At 47.6% G+C, this 15,367-nt stretch overlaps 1 protein-coding gene across 1 annotated transcript in view; it reads left to right on the top strand.

Annotated features, from left to right (window-relative positions):
- The first annotated feature begins 1,049 nt into the window (after positions 1-1,049).
- The window catches only part of HDGFL3 (HDGF like 3), a 53,848-nt gene continuing 39,530 nt past the window's right edge, over positions 1,050-15,367 (top strand). Inside the window, exon 1 of the mRNA XM_083712953.1 lies at positions 1,050-1,903. Within this exon, the coding sequence (XP_083569079.1) occupies positions 1,820-1,903 (84 nt within the window). The 5' untranslated portion in view covers positions 1,050-1,819. The remainder of the gene's footprint in view (positions 1,904-15,367) is intronic.

Here is a 15,367-nt window from a genome sequence, read left to right as displayed (position 1 = left end):
CTCCAGAAGGCCCTCGGAGCTGGACCTCAATGTCCGGGCAGAACGATGGGGGTGGAGATGCTCCTTCAGGTATACTGGGCCGAGGCCATTTAGGGCTTTAAAGGTCAGCACCAAAACTTTGAATTGTACTTGGAAATGTACTGGGAGCCAGTGTAGATCCTTCAGGACAGGTGTTATGTGGTCCCAGCAGCTGCTTCCTGGGAATCCTGGGAACAGTAATTAACCTCTTGCGGTCTACAATTCCCAGCACCCTGAACTACAGTTCCCAGGATTTTTCAGGGGAAGCCGTGACTGTTAAAGTGAGGGAGTGGAAGACACACTTTCAGTGTATGGTGCGCAAGTATCCACAGATGTGGAGAAAAGCGTGACCAACATCTGTCTGCTGGTAGGGTGTTTGTGTGACTTTTTGTCAACTTTCTCCATCTAGGAGAACTCTGCCCAATACTTTCTCTTTTTCCTTTTTTGCATCCCTCTTGTTCAGCAGCTGAGCAGGAGGGACAAAACTCTACCCAGGCCTAAAAACAAAACACAACCAAACAAAACCCTGTCTGGTGTGTTTGTGTGTTTCTCTGGCTTTTTCTCCTACATCCTCAGTTCCAGAAGCAGCAATTTTTTTATGGCTGTAGAAAATAATCACGAATTCCTTGTGCGGCCTGCCACTGATCAGGCGTGCAAATTCTCCCATTTTGGAAGGAGACAATGACCAATTCCCTGCCAATATTCAGGCAGGCTTCAGTCTGTTTGCTCTGCGCCTCCAGAGCAGTGGTTTGTTTCTTTGTGTACCTAGGCATGAAACGGAGGCACCTCAGTCCGGTCTGCAAACAACAGCAAGCCAGCAAGAATGCTTCCTATAAAACGACCAAGATCCCGTTTATTCATCTCTTTCTGCAACGTCCAAAGAAATAAAAGGCTCTCCCGCCCATTTCTCTCTCTGTGTTTGTGTGTCTCTTTCTCTGTGCGAGCTGCAAACCTCCTCCTTCCGTGCGCCGTTTCTTGTTTTCATAGAAAACGATCCGTGTACCTAGAAAATAACAGGAAGGGAGAGAAGGCGGCGAGCGGGCGAGCGAGCCATTAAAGAAAGGAAGGAGGGGAGAAAAATCGTGTTTTCGGTCGCTGCCCGAGGAATAATTTTGCAGAAGGGTCCATATTTTTTCTCTCTGCTGCACCGGCGAGCGTTCGGGATGGGAAGCGCAATGTAGGCAGCTCGGCGGCGGCTACATTGCGCCCTTCCTTCCTGGCCACATTGTTCCCAAGCCAGGGCTTGGAGGAGGGGATCTCCGCCTCCCCCCCTGTGGCGCCCCCCCCACCACACTCCTGCCCAGCCCCCAACAGCCTTTCCTAGCGGAGGAGCCCCGCAAAGCTGCTGGATCCCTCGATTCTTGGGGGCTGGGGGTGCCGAGTCCAGGGCCTCCCCTCCCCCCTTTTGCACACACACACACACACGCACGCACACACACACACCCCAGCCCCCCTCTCCTCCTTCTCCTGCTCCTCCGCCGCCTCCTCCAGCCGCCGCTTCTCCTGTGCCCGGGGCCGATCCTTCGCTCTCCGGAAGCCTCCTTCGCTCGATCGGCGCGCAGCAGCCGTCGTGTCCCCATCACCACCACCCTCCTTATTATTATTATTATTATTATTACCGATCGTGTGGTTGTCAGGAAGGGGGAGCCGAGCGCCTCTTTCCCACCCCCCTCCTCGCCTCTCCTCTCTCCCCGAGTTTGTGGAGGGTCAAGGGGGGGCCGCGCAGCGCCGGGAAGGCCTGGGAGCGGGGCTGGGGGTTGCTTCGGAGTTGGCGACGGGCAGGAGGGCAGGGCAGGACCCGATGGCTCGTCCAAGGCCCCGCGAATACAAAGCTGGAGATCTGGTTTTCGCCAAAATGAAAGGCTACCCGCACTGGCCGGCCAGGGTGAGTACGCAGGGATGGCGGGCGTGGAGGTGGGGGGGGGGGCGTTTAACCGAGGGGTGTGTGCGGGGGAGGGAGAGGTGGCCGAGGACCCTAATCTTAGCCCCCCACTCAGCCCCAGGGCCAAGCCTCCCCCGCGCATTCTTTTCTCTCCCCCCCCCCCCGGTGCCGCAAAGGTTGGCCGCCGCCGCCGCTGCCGCTGCTGCTTCTCCTTTCTCTTCCCTCTCCAGGGGCGTGATGGAGCCATTGCATTTGCGGAGAGGGAGGGGGAAACACACACACAGAGCCCCACCTCCCCCCAGAACCTCCATCCTTCCATGCTCCACAATGGGATAATCGGTGGGAGGATGCGATTGGGGGGGGGCGGGGAGCGCGCGACAACCCCGAGATTTCTCCATCTCCGGATCCTCGCCCCCTTTCATTATTCTCCCAGCTTCATTTTGATCAGACAACAACACCCTGCCCACCCCCTTTGGCAGCAGAAACGGAATCAGGGGGCGGGAGGGGGGAGGGGGACGAGAAGGCGGCCGTACCTGAAGTATTGTTATTGAGGGGAGGGGGCAAGGGGGGGCAAGGCAGCCTGTGCGTGACAATGATGCTGGTTTATTCGGCTGCCGCTCGGTTTCCCTTCTTCCCGCCACCCCAAACTCACTACTCAAAGCAGCCACCATCACCCCGCCCCCTTGCTCCTTTGCAGGCGCCAGAAAGGGGGGGGCAGCGAGAGAGAAAGGTGGTTTTCCGTTCCCCTTTGGACACTGTGATTAAATCATATTGTTGGTAAAAAGGCAGAAAGGAGTGGGGGGGGGGGTCGCATCCTGAGTCTTGAGGATTGAAGTGGTGCAAATGGCCCAGGAAATGATTGCTTGCCACTGGGGCCTAAAGCTCCAAAATGTACCTGCTAGACCCAGGTACAGAGCAAAGGATCAGGTGTGCAGGCAGAGGGCAGGATCCTGGCAGTGCTTGAACTGCAAGGGGATGCAGAGCAGGCTTGGCTGCCCTCTTTGACTTTTGTAACGCCTCCCCGTTTAGAAGACTGCGAGGAGAGAGGGGCATGGTTTGTTTTTTTTGGGGGGGGGGGGAATCAGGGAGTGGGTCTTTGTGCCGGTTCATTCAGCCTCCCGCTTCTCCTGCTTCCCTTCCCATCATAATTTAGGCACTAGGCCCTGGACTTGCAGTCATTTACTTCTTCCAAGTTGGGTTTTTCATTAGGCATTTCATATTTGCTTCTCTCATGAAAGCAGCTGAGGGTGGGCAAAGGGGGGTTGCCAACTTTTCCACCGGCCCCTCTAGCTGTGCCATTTACAGCCACTCCAGCCATCCATGCTTCGGGGCTCATGGTGCTGAGGTTACAAGGGCAAGAACAGGCCAACTTTGTGTGTTGTTTGTTTCCTGGACAGCTGGCAACCATAGCAGAGACAGCTGAAAGATGTACCTGTTTTGTCCCTATTTGTGAGAGAATACAAACCATGGCTGCCTATTCAGAATACATAGTTCACCTTCATGGGGTCACGGTGCTATCAATGAAGACAAGCATGTATTCTACCCGCATACAAAAACCTGCAACTACAGGGAGCCCATATATTTGGGATACTTTTCTATTTCCCCCATACCTTCCCTTCTCCCAAAGTTCCTCTGGGCACAGGCACAACATATAGGCTCTCAGTGTCTGGGAACCTACGGGGTAGTTTCCCTTCCATATGGAAGTCTGCTTGGCTCTGCCTGTTGAGTCCAGCAGGGGGCACTATCCCAGTTGTGGCTAATGCCCCCCAGGAGCCCCCAGTGGAAAGGGGTGACTAACCTTTTTCAGCCTCCGAGCCAGTGGCATGCAGTGAAATTTTTCGCAGGGGAACAATTAGGACCAGAGATGCCAGCTTGCAAGGGGGATGGGCGTGATGTTGCATGCAAGAGCATCGTGCCTCCCTCCCGAAGCTGGACAGAAGCTTCTCAGGTTTTAGGAAGAAGGCACTAGGCTTTAATACTTACCAGGAACATTTAGGGGGCTGGCCTAGTCCCCCAAGTCCACTGACCACATGCCACTGCTCAGAGCCACATTCAAATTGTCCAAAGGCTGTTCTGTGGTCATGGTGCAAATGATTGCCCCATGCCCTCACATGGACTCACTACATATACATGCCACACGTGAAAGCACACACAAACTCACAGGACACACACTCTCACACAGTGCACACATAGTGCTGGATGTGGAGGAGTGCTTTAAACCTCTCTTCTTAGCCCAGCACTGCAACAGGGTGATTCCCTCCACTCAGCCCAGAGTTGCAATGCGCTGGTTCCTCCCATCACAGCACTAGGGATAGGTAAACCTCTCAGTTCAGCACTGTGATGGAGAGGGCAGTTACTGCCTCCTGCTGCTCTGGGAGGGGAGGAAACCCATTTCCTGGTGAGGCCACAATAAAACTGCTAGCACGTTTGCAAAACTAAGCAGGGTCTGGTCTGGTTTCAAATTGGATGGGTGACTATGTGTTGAGATTCCTGCGTTGCAGAGGGGTTGGACTCAAAGACCCTTAGGATCCCTTCCAATTATGTGGTTCTTTGATAAATCCAGCCCAGTGCTAAGATGAGGAGAGGGCTTCGTGGGCCTGATCTGTGCTGCAGATTACCCCCACCCAGCATTAAATGAAGAATCAAAACTGATGGTACACTATCCTCCTTGAAATAGGAGCATCATCTGTCTATTTATGAACACTTTTTATAAATAGTGCATGAGTGTTACAAAATTTTTAGAGAAACGACCATTTAAAGAGAGAGGGGCATCCCCTTCTTGGAAGACGCCCAGATCTTTCTTCTTGAGACCATCTTCCTGTTATCTCCAGCAATATTATCAGGAAATCTCATTCATGACATCTTTCTATATAGGGAAGGGACCTTAGCTCAATTGTAGATCACATGCCCAAATATCCCAGGTTCAGTCCCTGTTATCTCCAGCTTAAGAAAAATCAGGATGAGAAAGACCTATTTCTGCCCAAATTCATGGAGAGTTTCTGCCGGTTAGAATAGACAGTACCAGACTGCATGGACAAATACTTTGACCTTGCAGGAGATGGCATCCTAAGTAGGGGCTGGATTTTATTACATGCATACACACAAATTTCAGTTTCATGCAGCTTGGGATGATGAGTTGGACATGACTCTTGGGAGCCTGAATCTGTAGCCAGTATCCATCCATCAAGCCTACTGGGAGATGCTTTCATTAGCCCTTTGCTATCCATTCAATGTCTAGTATCTTAGCTCAAGCACAGGTAGGTAGCTGTGTTGGTCTGCCATAGTCGAAACAAAATAAAAAAAAATTCCTTCCAGTAGCACCTTAGAAATCGACTAAGTTTGTTATTGGTCAAAACAAAAAAAAATTCCTTCCAGTAGCACCTTAAAGACCAACTAAGTTAGTTCTTGGTATGAGCTTTCATGTGCATGCACACTTCTTCAGATACACACACGAAAAGCTCATACCAATAAGCATACACACGAAAGCTCATACCAATAACAAACTTAGTTGGTTTCTAAGGTGGTACTGGAAGGAATTTTTTAAAAAAAATTAGTTCAAGCACCCAGCTGAGCCGTCAACTTTTATGCCATATAGTGGGGGACCTGTGGCCTTCTTGTTAAGGGTGACAGGAGTTGGGGTCCAAGAATTTCTGGAGGTCTCTCACCCCTGCCAGGGAGGAAGAAGCAGGGTGAACACATATTGACTTGGGAGGATGGGCTTATTCCGAACCCAGCAGACCATTGTGGTTTAAACTCAATATACACTCACAGAATTCAAAATTTCTCATCAACATACAGTGTGGTGTAGTGCTTAGAGTGCCAAACTAAGACCTGGGGGGACCAGGGTTCAAATTCCCCACTTGGCCATGGTGCTCACTGGGTGACTTTGGCCCAGTCACTGTCTTTCAGCCTAACTTCACAGGGATTTAGCAACATTTCTCTTCAGACCTAAGGCAGTGGTTCTCAACCTTGGGTCCCCAGATGTTTTTGACCTACAACTCCCATGATCCCTAGCTCACAGGACCAGTTGTCAGGGATGATGGGAGTTGTAGGCCAAAAACATCCGGGGACCCAAGGTTGTGAAAGGTTGTACTAAGGTAAAATCCAGTTCACACTGGGGTCATTCATTTCAAGGGCAGAGGCAAGGATGTACAGTCAGTGAAGAGCTCAACTTTGCCTGGAATGTGCCTTTAGTCCCCCAGTTGGCTTACAGGGAATGCTCATAAGCCAGGACAGACACACCTATGCCCACAGAGATACATGGGAATATGATGGCATAGCCAATATGGAGTCTTCCAGATGTTGTGGACTGCAATACCCATCCTCCCCAGCCAGCACAAGCCGATGATCAGGGATGATGGTCCAAAACATCTGGAGGGCATGTCCAGTGTATATAATGAAGTATATATAAACTGTGGGCTTTACTAAAGCTGTTAAGTACAATTCTGAGAGCAATCTTTCCCAAACACAGAGGTGAAATTTTGCAAGCACCTTCCAGAAGTTTAATGGTTGGATTGCCAGTCTGTCAGCACTCAGCAACAGAAACCAACAGATACAACAGGGTTTTATTTCCAGATTAAGGGGTCAGCAGGTTAGCCCTGAGCATAGAAAATCATTTTCTTGCTGCATATCCTTAGTTAAAAGGAAAGTTCAGAAGCCAGTGTTGTGGGGGTTACTCGGCTTGGCAGCTCTACTGCAAATCATTCTGAGATCATCTCCAGCTCTGCATCCCATGCTGACAACCTTTCGATCTACGTACAGTCTGGTTCCTTGTGGGCTCTTCCAAAATTTATAATACTATCAGCCAGTGAGTCAAATGTATTTGTTTGTGACCAAAGGCCATCACAAAACAAGGCTTTGTTTAGCCCATGAGGAACGCATGTGTTGCATTAAAAAATACAAATCAAATGAATATAGCCGTTCTCTCCTAATACAACGAGCAAAGAGTCATTGTCTAGAACAGGAAGTGATTCTAAGATCCCTGCTGAATATGGAAATGATGGCTATGTTCTCATAGGCATATAGTTGGCCAATGTGAGAACAGGATGCCAGACTTGATGGGCATTGGCTTGGTCCAGCAGGGCTATTCTTTTATTCTTGGCTTGTCAAACAAGCTTCAGATCTTCAAGCTGTACGGTTACACCAAAGTTGACTCTGATGAGATAAATTACAAGCGGTGTGGAGTAAAAATAAATCAACTGAAACCGGAAGAAGCCATGTTGGTCAATGTGCAGCCCTGGATCCAGTTCCACTGAAATTATAGAACATGACTAGGGACGCGGGTGGCGCTGTGGGTTAAACCACAGAGCCTAGGACTTGCCGATCAGAAGGTCAGCGGTTCGAATCCCCGCAACGGGGTGAGCTTCCGTTGCTCGGTCCCAGCTCCTGCCAACCTAGCAGTTTGAAAGCAGGTCAAAGTGCAAGTAGATAAATAGGTACCACTCCAGCGGGAAGGTAAACGGTGCTTCTGTGCGCTGCTCTGGTTCGCCAGAAGCGGCTTAGTCATGCTGGTCACATGACCCGGAAGCTGTACGCCGGCTCCCTTGGCCAATAAAGCGAGATGAGCGCCACAACCCCAGAGCCAACCACGACTGGACCTAATAGACAGGGGTCCCTTTACCTTTACCTTAGGTCCATTAAATGGGCCTATTTTATGCATAACTTCACATCATTCATTTAAAGCACTATGATAGAACTTTGAATAGTCATGGCTTGCACCAAAGAATTCTGGGCGCTGTAGTTTGTGAGTTAAGAGATCCCTGTTCCCCTCCCAGAGCTACAATTCCCTGAGTTATATAACGATCAATCCCTCTGGGAATGCAAAGGGAATAGGGGAGTCCTAGCAGCAGCCTTAATGAATGACAGCTCCCATCATTCTTTGGGAGGGGAGCCATGACTGTTCGAAGTGGAATTGTAGTGCTTTCAATGTATGGCCTGATGGTGGCCTTAGTTGGATATACTAGCCCAATGTTTTCAGGGAGAACATTCAAGAGTTTGAAGACCCATGCATGAGCCAATTTTATCTTGTATTTTGAGGCAAAATGGCCTTTAACCTGAAAAACAGCTACTGCCTTGAGGCCATTCCTGGGAAAAGGCAGCTATTTAAGCAGGCCACATTTAATGCTGGGTTGATTTGCTTTCCTCACACCCTTTTTATGGACAGCCACATAACAACATCATCCAGTCATTGGCATCCTGTATTTTTATTTATTAATAATAATTATTATTATCATTTCTACCCTGCCCATCTGGCTGGGTTTCCCCAGCCACTCTGGGCGGCTTCCAACAAAAGATTTAAAATACATTAAAACATCAGTCATTAAAAACTTCCCTAAACAGGTCTGCCTTCAGATGTCTTCTAAATGTCAGATAGTTGTTTATTTCTTTGACATCTGGTGGGAGGGTGTTCCACAGGGCGGGTGCCACTACCGAGAAGGCCCTCTGACTGGTTCCCTGTAACTTCACTTCTCGCAGTGAGGGAACCACCATTTTCTCTGCAAATCTTTCATCCTTTTCTCAGATCACAGAAAGTCCAACTTCGGCACCCATTGTTAGAAACTTGGCTATATAAGCTAGGCACCAAATAGCTCCTTGAAGCAAGGTTACAGTCGCCAAAACACAAAGTCTAGTTGCCATTTTTGGGCAAGATGGCAGTTTTCTGCTGCATATTTTAAAATAATAATAATAAGAGAGAGAGGTATAGTGCTAGAAAACTATAATACTATAGGATTTGGGGTTCCTTTCAACTCTATGATTCTATGATAGTCATATTATAGTCTAGTAGCACAAATTAACATTATAACAGTATGATGTCGTAGTTCAATATCTCTCTTTCATTTATAAAACTGACAGAAATATCATACCCTCTAGCATTTCTCCGATGAAAATAGGGACGTCCTAAGGAAAAGCAGGACATTCTGGGATCAAATCAGAAACTGGGGTGCCTTCTGTAAATCTGGGACTGTCCCTGGAAAACAAGGACACTTGGAGGGTCTGAAATATGTTTTATTGATTATTAAAAGATTGCGGGGGGGGGGGGGGTTAAGTGAAAGCAGTCATAAAATGGTATCCCCCACAAGGGTTATGAGCAGGGCTGTTTTTCTAGGAAAAGAGATGCCAGAACTCACCATGAACGCCACCATTCTTCTCTTATAATGGCAATGGCACCCACCTGAGAGGTGCCGGAATCGAGTTCCGGGGGGGGGGGGAGCCCTGGTTATAAGGAGTGTGTGCTAAACGTCAACTGGCCCCACCCACAACAATTATGCCACGCCCCTTTATATGAACAGAACATAGCTGGATGTACATGTAGAAAAAGCAGAATACTCCTAATTGGGAGGAAAGGCAATTGCAATCCCACTTGTAGTTTACAGTGGAAGAGTAATGACTGGGTAGTTCTTGGAGCCTCCAATTTGGGAAGAAGCCCCGTGTTGGCATTCTTACCCATTTTATCCTCTCAACAATCCTGTGAGGTGGGCTAGGCCAAGATGTGATTAGCTCAAGGTCACGCAATGAATTTCATAGCTGAGTGGGGATTCGAGTCCTAATCCATCACTGAACCACTAGCCAGCGTGGTGTAGTGGTTAGAGTGTCAGACTAGGAACTGGGAGGCCAGGCGTTCGAATCCCCTCTCAGCTGTGAAGCTCACAGGGTGACCTTGGGCTACCTCACAAGGCTGTTGTGAGAATAAAATGAGGAAAGAACTAGGTGTGCACCACCTTGGAAGAAACAGGAGTATATAAATGTCAGAAAATGTAATTTAAAATGGCCTCACACACTTAGCTCAACTTTGCAAATAATTTCATGTAGATCACTAAGCGCACACAAGTTCTGCCGGCCTACCTTCCCAAATATACCTGTGTTTGCTGCTTTTGGCACACTTACAACCTGGGGGAAAGGGAATCATGCCTGGAATTTGGCATGTCTTCCCTGGGATGAATGCCTTTAAGCCTGGAATGTGAGTGCTGTTAATGAATGGCAGATAGGAGGCAATTCTTCCATTAAATTTTCACCCTAGGCAAAATGGGTTTTACTTTTCCATTGCAGACCTGTGCAGAAGGCAGGGGGATGAGATGCGTAAAATAAAATAAATAAAGTCAATTTAATCGCGACTTGTGAGTGCAGCCTTCCACGATATATGGTGAAAAGGATGCGCTGGCATTTCAGACTTCAAGAGGAACAGGAGATTCGAAATAGATTAGGTCACAGCTCTGAAAGGTACAGCTGTTAGCACATAAGATAAGATGGACTGGGAACCCTTACTTTTAATAATGCAGGACTACTAGATTTCATGAAAGATGCTAACAGACTGTTGTTGTTGTTGTTGTTGTTGTTGCTGTTGTTGTTGTTGTTAGGGCTGGGTTGCCAAAGAAGGACAAGAATCTGTGTCACTAAAGACATTATCTGTGCAAGCCTTAGGGAAAGGTTATAGCTCAGGGGCAGATAGGGATTGTATGCAGAAATTCCTGGTTCAGTCCCCTGCCTGAAATCCTGGAGAGCTTCTGCCGGTCAGTGTAGGCAATAGCTAGATGGACCAGTGAGCTGACATAGCATTAGGCAGCTTCCTAAGCCCTTGAGACCAGTGTTCAAAATCAACCAGGCGCCCACCAATCAGGTCTGCAGTTCAAATCCCCGTGACGGGGTGAGCTCCCGTTGCTCGGTCCCTGTTCCTGCCCATCTAGCAGTTTGAAAGCAAACCAGTTCAAGTAGATAAATAGGTACCACTCCGGCGGGAAGGTAAATGACGTTTCCGTGCACTGCTCTGGTTCGCCAGAAGCAGCTTAGTCATGTTGGCCACATGACCTGGAAGCTGTCTGCAGACAAACACCGGCTCCCTCAGCCTATAGAGCAAGATGAGCGCCACAACCCCAGAGTTGTCCGCAACTGGACCTAATGGTCAGGGGGTACCTTTACCTTTTTATCAACCACTTGTGGCCAAGTGAAGGTACCTGGGTGCCAGGACAGCAGCACCCGACATCTCCCCCATCTGGAGATGCATGCCTGGGGATCATTGGATCTTGACTGTCTTCACACACTAATACCACACCCTGTAGAATTCTATCAGTTATATTTTATCTGCACCATTGGAATGAATCTCGGGAACCAAAATGCTTTTTCTGTGCCGCCTGAGCAGGAGCAGTAAACAACATTATAGTTAACGGTTGCCGCTTGTATTCACTTAACCCACCCCACTGCCTTGCTCACAGTTGTGAAGAATATCTGAATCAAATGACTCTTCTTCTTTCAGTTCTCAAAGTTTTCACCCAGCTCAAGGTTGCCATCTGAAGTAGTTTAACTGATGATCAATCACAGTCAGTCCATCATTTGAAAAATAAGGCTTTAGAACTGTCTTGCCCCAAAATGGCAACTACCGTAGCTATTCTGTTTTGGCGACTGTAAAATTGGTTTAAGGAGCCCTTTGGTGCCTAGCTTATACAGTGGTACCTCGGGTTACATATGCTTCAGGTTACATACGCTTCAGGTTACAGACTGTTCTAACCCAGAAATATTACCTCGGGTTAAGAACTTTGCTTCAGGATGAGAACAGAAATCGTGCTCCTGCGGCGGCGCAGCAGCAACTCACTGTATATCTCTGAGTTTCTAACACTGCTTGAGACATAGTGTCATTGGCTAAAGGTATCCATCTTGCCACAGTTAAAAGTGAAAATTCCCTCTGAATTTAGCAAAGCAGGCTTACCATGTGAAATAATGCACTTTAGCATCTGTAGACACACACACACAGAAAGAGAGAGAGAGAGACTGTATGAGTGTAAGGTCATGCAGTCCAGAGTCTAAAATTACCTAAGGGCACCAATGTTCATATTGTTCATATTCTGTGTTTGAGCTTCCCTGAATGCCCAGCTATGGACCTTTGGTACAATCTAGTCAGGCTCTTCCTATGTTCTTAATATGTTAAAAAGGTAAAGGTAAAGGGACCACTGACCATTAGGTCCAGTCATGGCCGACTCGGGGGTTGCGTGCTCATCTCGCTCTGTAGGCCGTGGGAGCCGGCGTTTGTCCACGGACAGCTTCCGGGTCATGTGGCCAGCATGACTAAGCCGCTTCTGGTGAACCAGAGCAGCACACGGAAACACCGTTTACCTTCCCGCCGGAGCGGTACCTATTTATCTACTTGCACTTTGATGTGCTTTCGAACTGCTAGGTTGGCAGGAGCAGGGACCGAGCAACAGGAGCTCACCCTGTCGCGGGGATTCGAACCGCCGACCTTCTGATCAACAAGTCCTAGGCTCTGTGGTTTAACCCACAGCGCCACCCGCGTCCCTCTTAATATGTTATGAGCCACTAAAACCAGCTTCACATCTTAGCTCAGCCTGGAAATTACTCGGAGACCTTAGGGAAGCCACTGCCTCTCAACGTCGCCCCCATTTCACAATATTGAGATATTACTTATTTTTTCAAAGCGGTTCTGACCTGCTCTTCCTCCAGAAAGGTTCCCAAAGTTGGTGACATCAGATCAATCACAGCTCCCCCCCTTCCTGAGAGCTTCCAATCTAAAATACAGTACACAAAAAGAACTCTTTATCCATGCTTTATAGCACCGCAACACCTGAAAGAATGGCCGCACCCCGGTGGTGTAGCACCTGTTCTTCATCCAGAACAGTGTTTCCCAAGCTTGGGTCTTTAGCTGTTTTTTTGGACTACAGCTCACATCATCCCTAGCTAGCAGGACTAGTGATCAGGGATGATGGGAATTGTAGTCCCCCAAAAATGGCTGGAGACTCAAGTTTGGGAAACACTGATCCAGAAGGACTCAGGTTCATTCTGGGGCATCCCTAGTTGGGGCTGGGAAAGTATCCCCACCTGAAATCCTAGAGAGTAGCTGCCAGTCAGTGTAAGCAGTACTGAACTAGATAGGCAAATGGACACAGCATAAGGCAGCTGCCTACTTTTGCTGCAATTTACTGGCAGTTACTAAAGGCCCTTGAAATCAATGTCTGTTAAGTCCACATAATTATGCACTGCAACTGGGTCTTCTACTGCAGTCCTGGTTACCCGTAGATAGGGATAAAATATCTCTGTGCATGGAAGTGTTTTGAAAGTAGGGTTTGTTGTTTGTTTGTTGTTCTTTACTGTAGCTGAACAGGCAAACTGCTTTTCCATTTGAAGGCAGCTTTACCTGTGAAGTCAGGTGATCAACTCCAGGAAAAGCTTTCAAAACAGTTTTGGTTGTGCGCACATCTGCCCTGCCCAACATTTATTGAACCATACATTCAAAGCACATCACTCCTCCCAAAAATATTGGGAACTGTAGTTTCCCCCCTCACAGGGCTTTGATTCTCAGCACCTTAACAAACTATAGTTCCCAGCATTGTGGGTTTTTTTTGGGGGGGGGGTTAGTTAGGACTGTGGTCCAAGTCTTTTTAACATCCCCATTGCTCTCGAAAATTCAAAACGTTTCCTATCCATTTGGTTTTAAAAGTGAGATTTGTTCCATTATACTGGTCATGATAATTCTGTACCCCACTTTGATGCCTAGGTACTTTACATGAGGTAGATTACATTTCACTGAAATGTCGTTTGAAGCCATAGTGTTTTTTATGGTAAATTGTGGGTTTTTGTGGGGACAAGCATGGACCATATTTTCAAATGTTTGTGTGCAACTAGATTTTAAAAGTTGAGGCTTATTTTTATGTTTCTTTTGAATGTATCAGGAAATAGCTGCTTTTAAAGAAAGCATTAGATATTGCCTGGCCTGAGTTATAATTATGAGCATTGGCAAGTATGCCTTTGAAAATGGTGTCAGCCAGCTATGACTTTGAAAGGTATCCTGGGAGAGTAACAAGCCAATAAAGGTGCTATTGTCATATCCATATTCAATAAACCTGCAATAATGCAGAACAGGGTTCTGTTCTGCTTTCCATAGCAGATCTGATACGATTCTGCAGTCGCATGTTTCTTTTAACCCTCTTGTGTCCAGAACCGTTCCATTTTTTGTTCTTGTTTAGTGCCATTAAAGCACAGGGTAGCTATGACAAAATAGGTAGGTCCCTGCTCCCAAGGAGCTTACAATCTAAGCTGGGATTTATTTATTTAAAGTTTGTCCCTTTGTTTTTACCCTTCAGCCAAAAATTGCATTTCAGAGCAGCTTATCAAGAATAAAAGCAGTCCCCTTCCCCTTGGGCTTACAATTTAAAAGCCACGACACAAAAGGAAACGAGGTTGGGAGGGAGGAGGGAGAAAAGCGAATAAGGAAAATATATTCATTATGTCTTCATAGTGAAGTTTCTCATTTTTCATGCTGGTAGATTAGATATATACCTGATGGTAATGTGGAGCTGTGGCTTCCACGCTGTGACACAAGGAAATTACTCTGCCCTTTTAAACTACTTAAGTGAGAGAGACACTGTGGCTCTTCTTAAGCTTCTGATTTCTCTCCTCTCCCACCTGCTGTACAGAGTCATAGAATCAAAGAATTGTAAAGTTGGAAGGGTTCCTGAGGGTCCTCTAGTCCAACCCCCTGCAATGCAGGAATCTCAGCTAAAGCATCCATGACAGATGGCCACCCAACCTCTGCTTAAAAACCTCCAGGAAAAGAGAGTCCACAACCTCCTCTTGACCGTTTGACTGTCAAACAGCTGTCAGAACATTACAGTGGTATCTCGGGTTACATACGCTTCAAGTTACATACGCTTTAGGTTCCACACTCCGCTAACACAGAAATAGTGCTTCAGGTTAAGAACTTTGCTTCAGGATAAGAACAAAAAATTGGGCTCTGGCGGCGCAGTAGCAGCTGGAAGCCCCATTAGCTAAAGTGGTGCTTCAGGTTAAGAACAGTTTCAGGTTAAGAACGGACCTCCGGAACGAATTAAGTACTTAACCTGAGGTACCACTGTATTTCTGATGTTTCGTCAGAATCTGCTTTCTTGTAACTTGAACCCATTGGTTTGAGCCCCTCTCTCCAGAGGAGGAGAGACCAGTCTTGCTCTCTCTTCCATGTGAAGGTCCTTGAGATATGTCAAGATGACTCTCATATGTGCTCTCATATGTCCTCTCAGTCCCCTCTTTTCCTGGCTAAACATACCCAACTCCCTCAAACGTTCCTCATAAGGCTTGGTTTCCTGACCCTTGATCATCTTGGTTGTCCTCCAAGCTCCAGCTTGTCAATAGCATCCTTAAATTGTGGTGCCCAGAACTGGACTTCCAGCGTGCTGCACAGCAAGCAGGGTGGTTGTCTGCTGTGGGGGACCAAAGGGCTGGCATTGTCTCTCCTGCTAAACTGGTTGTTAAAAGTGGGTCTCTGGGTTGCATTCAGGCAGCTCTGGGTCACTGTATTCAGTCTTTATAAGGGATAAGCTTTCTGCCAGATCACTTAGGCTTTCTACCAGTGCCAGATTTACGTATAAGCTAAACAAGCTATAGCTTAGGGTCCCACTCTCTTGGGGGCTCCAAAATATTTTAAAGGGGGGATGACTGGATGTACATTTCCAAAATATGAGATGAAAAATA

Source organism: Podarcis gaigeae, assembly GCF_964106915.1.
Source record: "Podarcis gaigeae genome assembly, chromosome: 14".
NCBI lineage: Eukaryota > Metazoa > Chordata > Lepidosauria > Squamata > Lacertidae > Podarcis > Podarcis gaigeae.
This window is presented reverse-complemented; position numbering and strand designations above follow the sequence as displayed.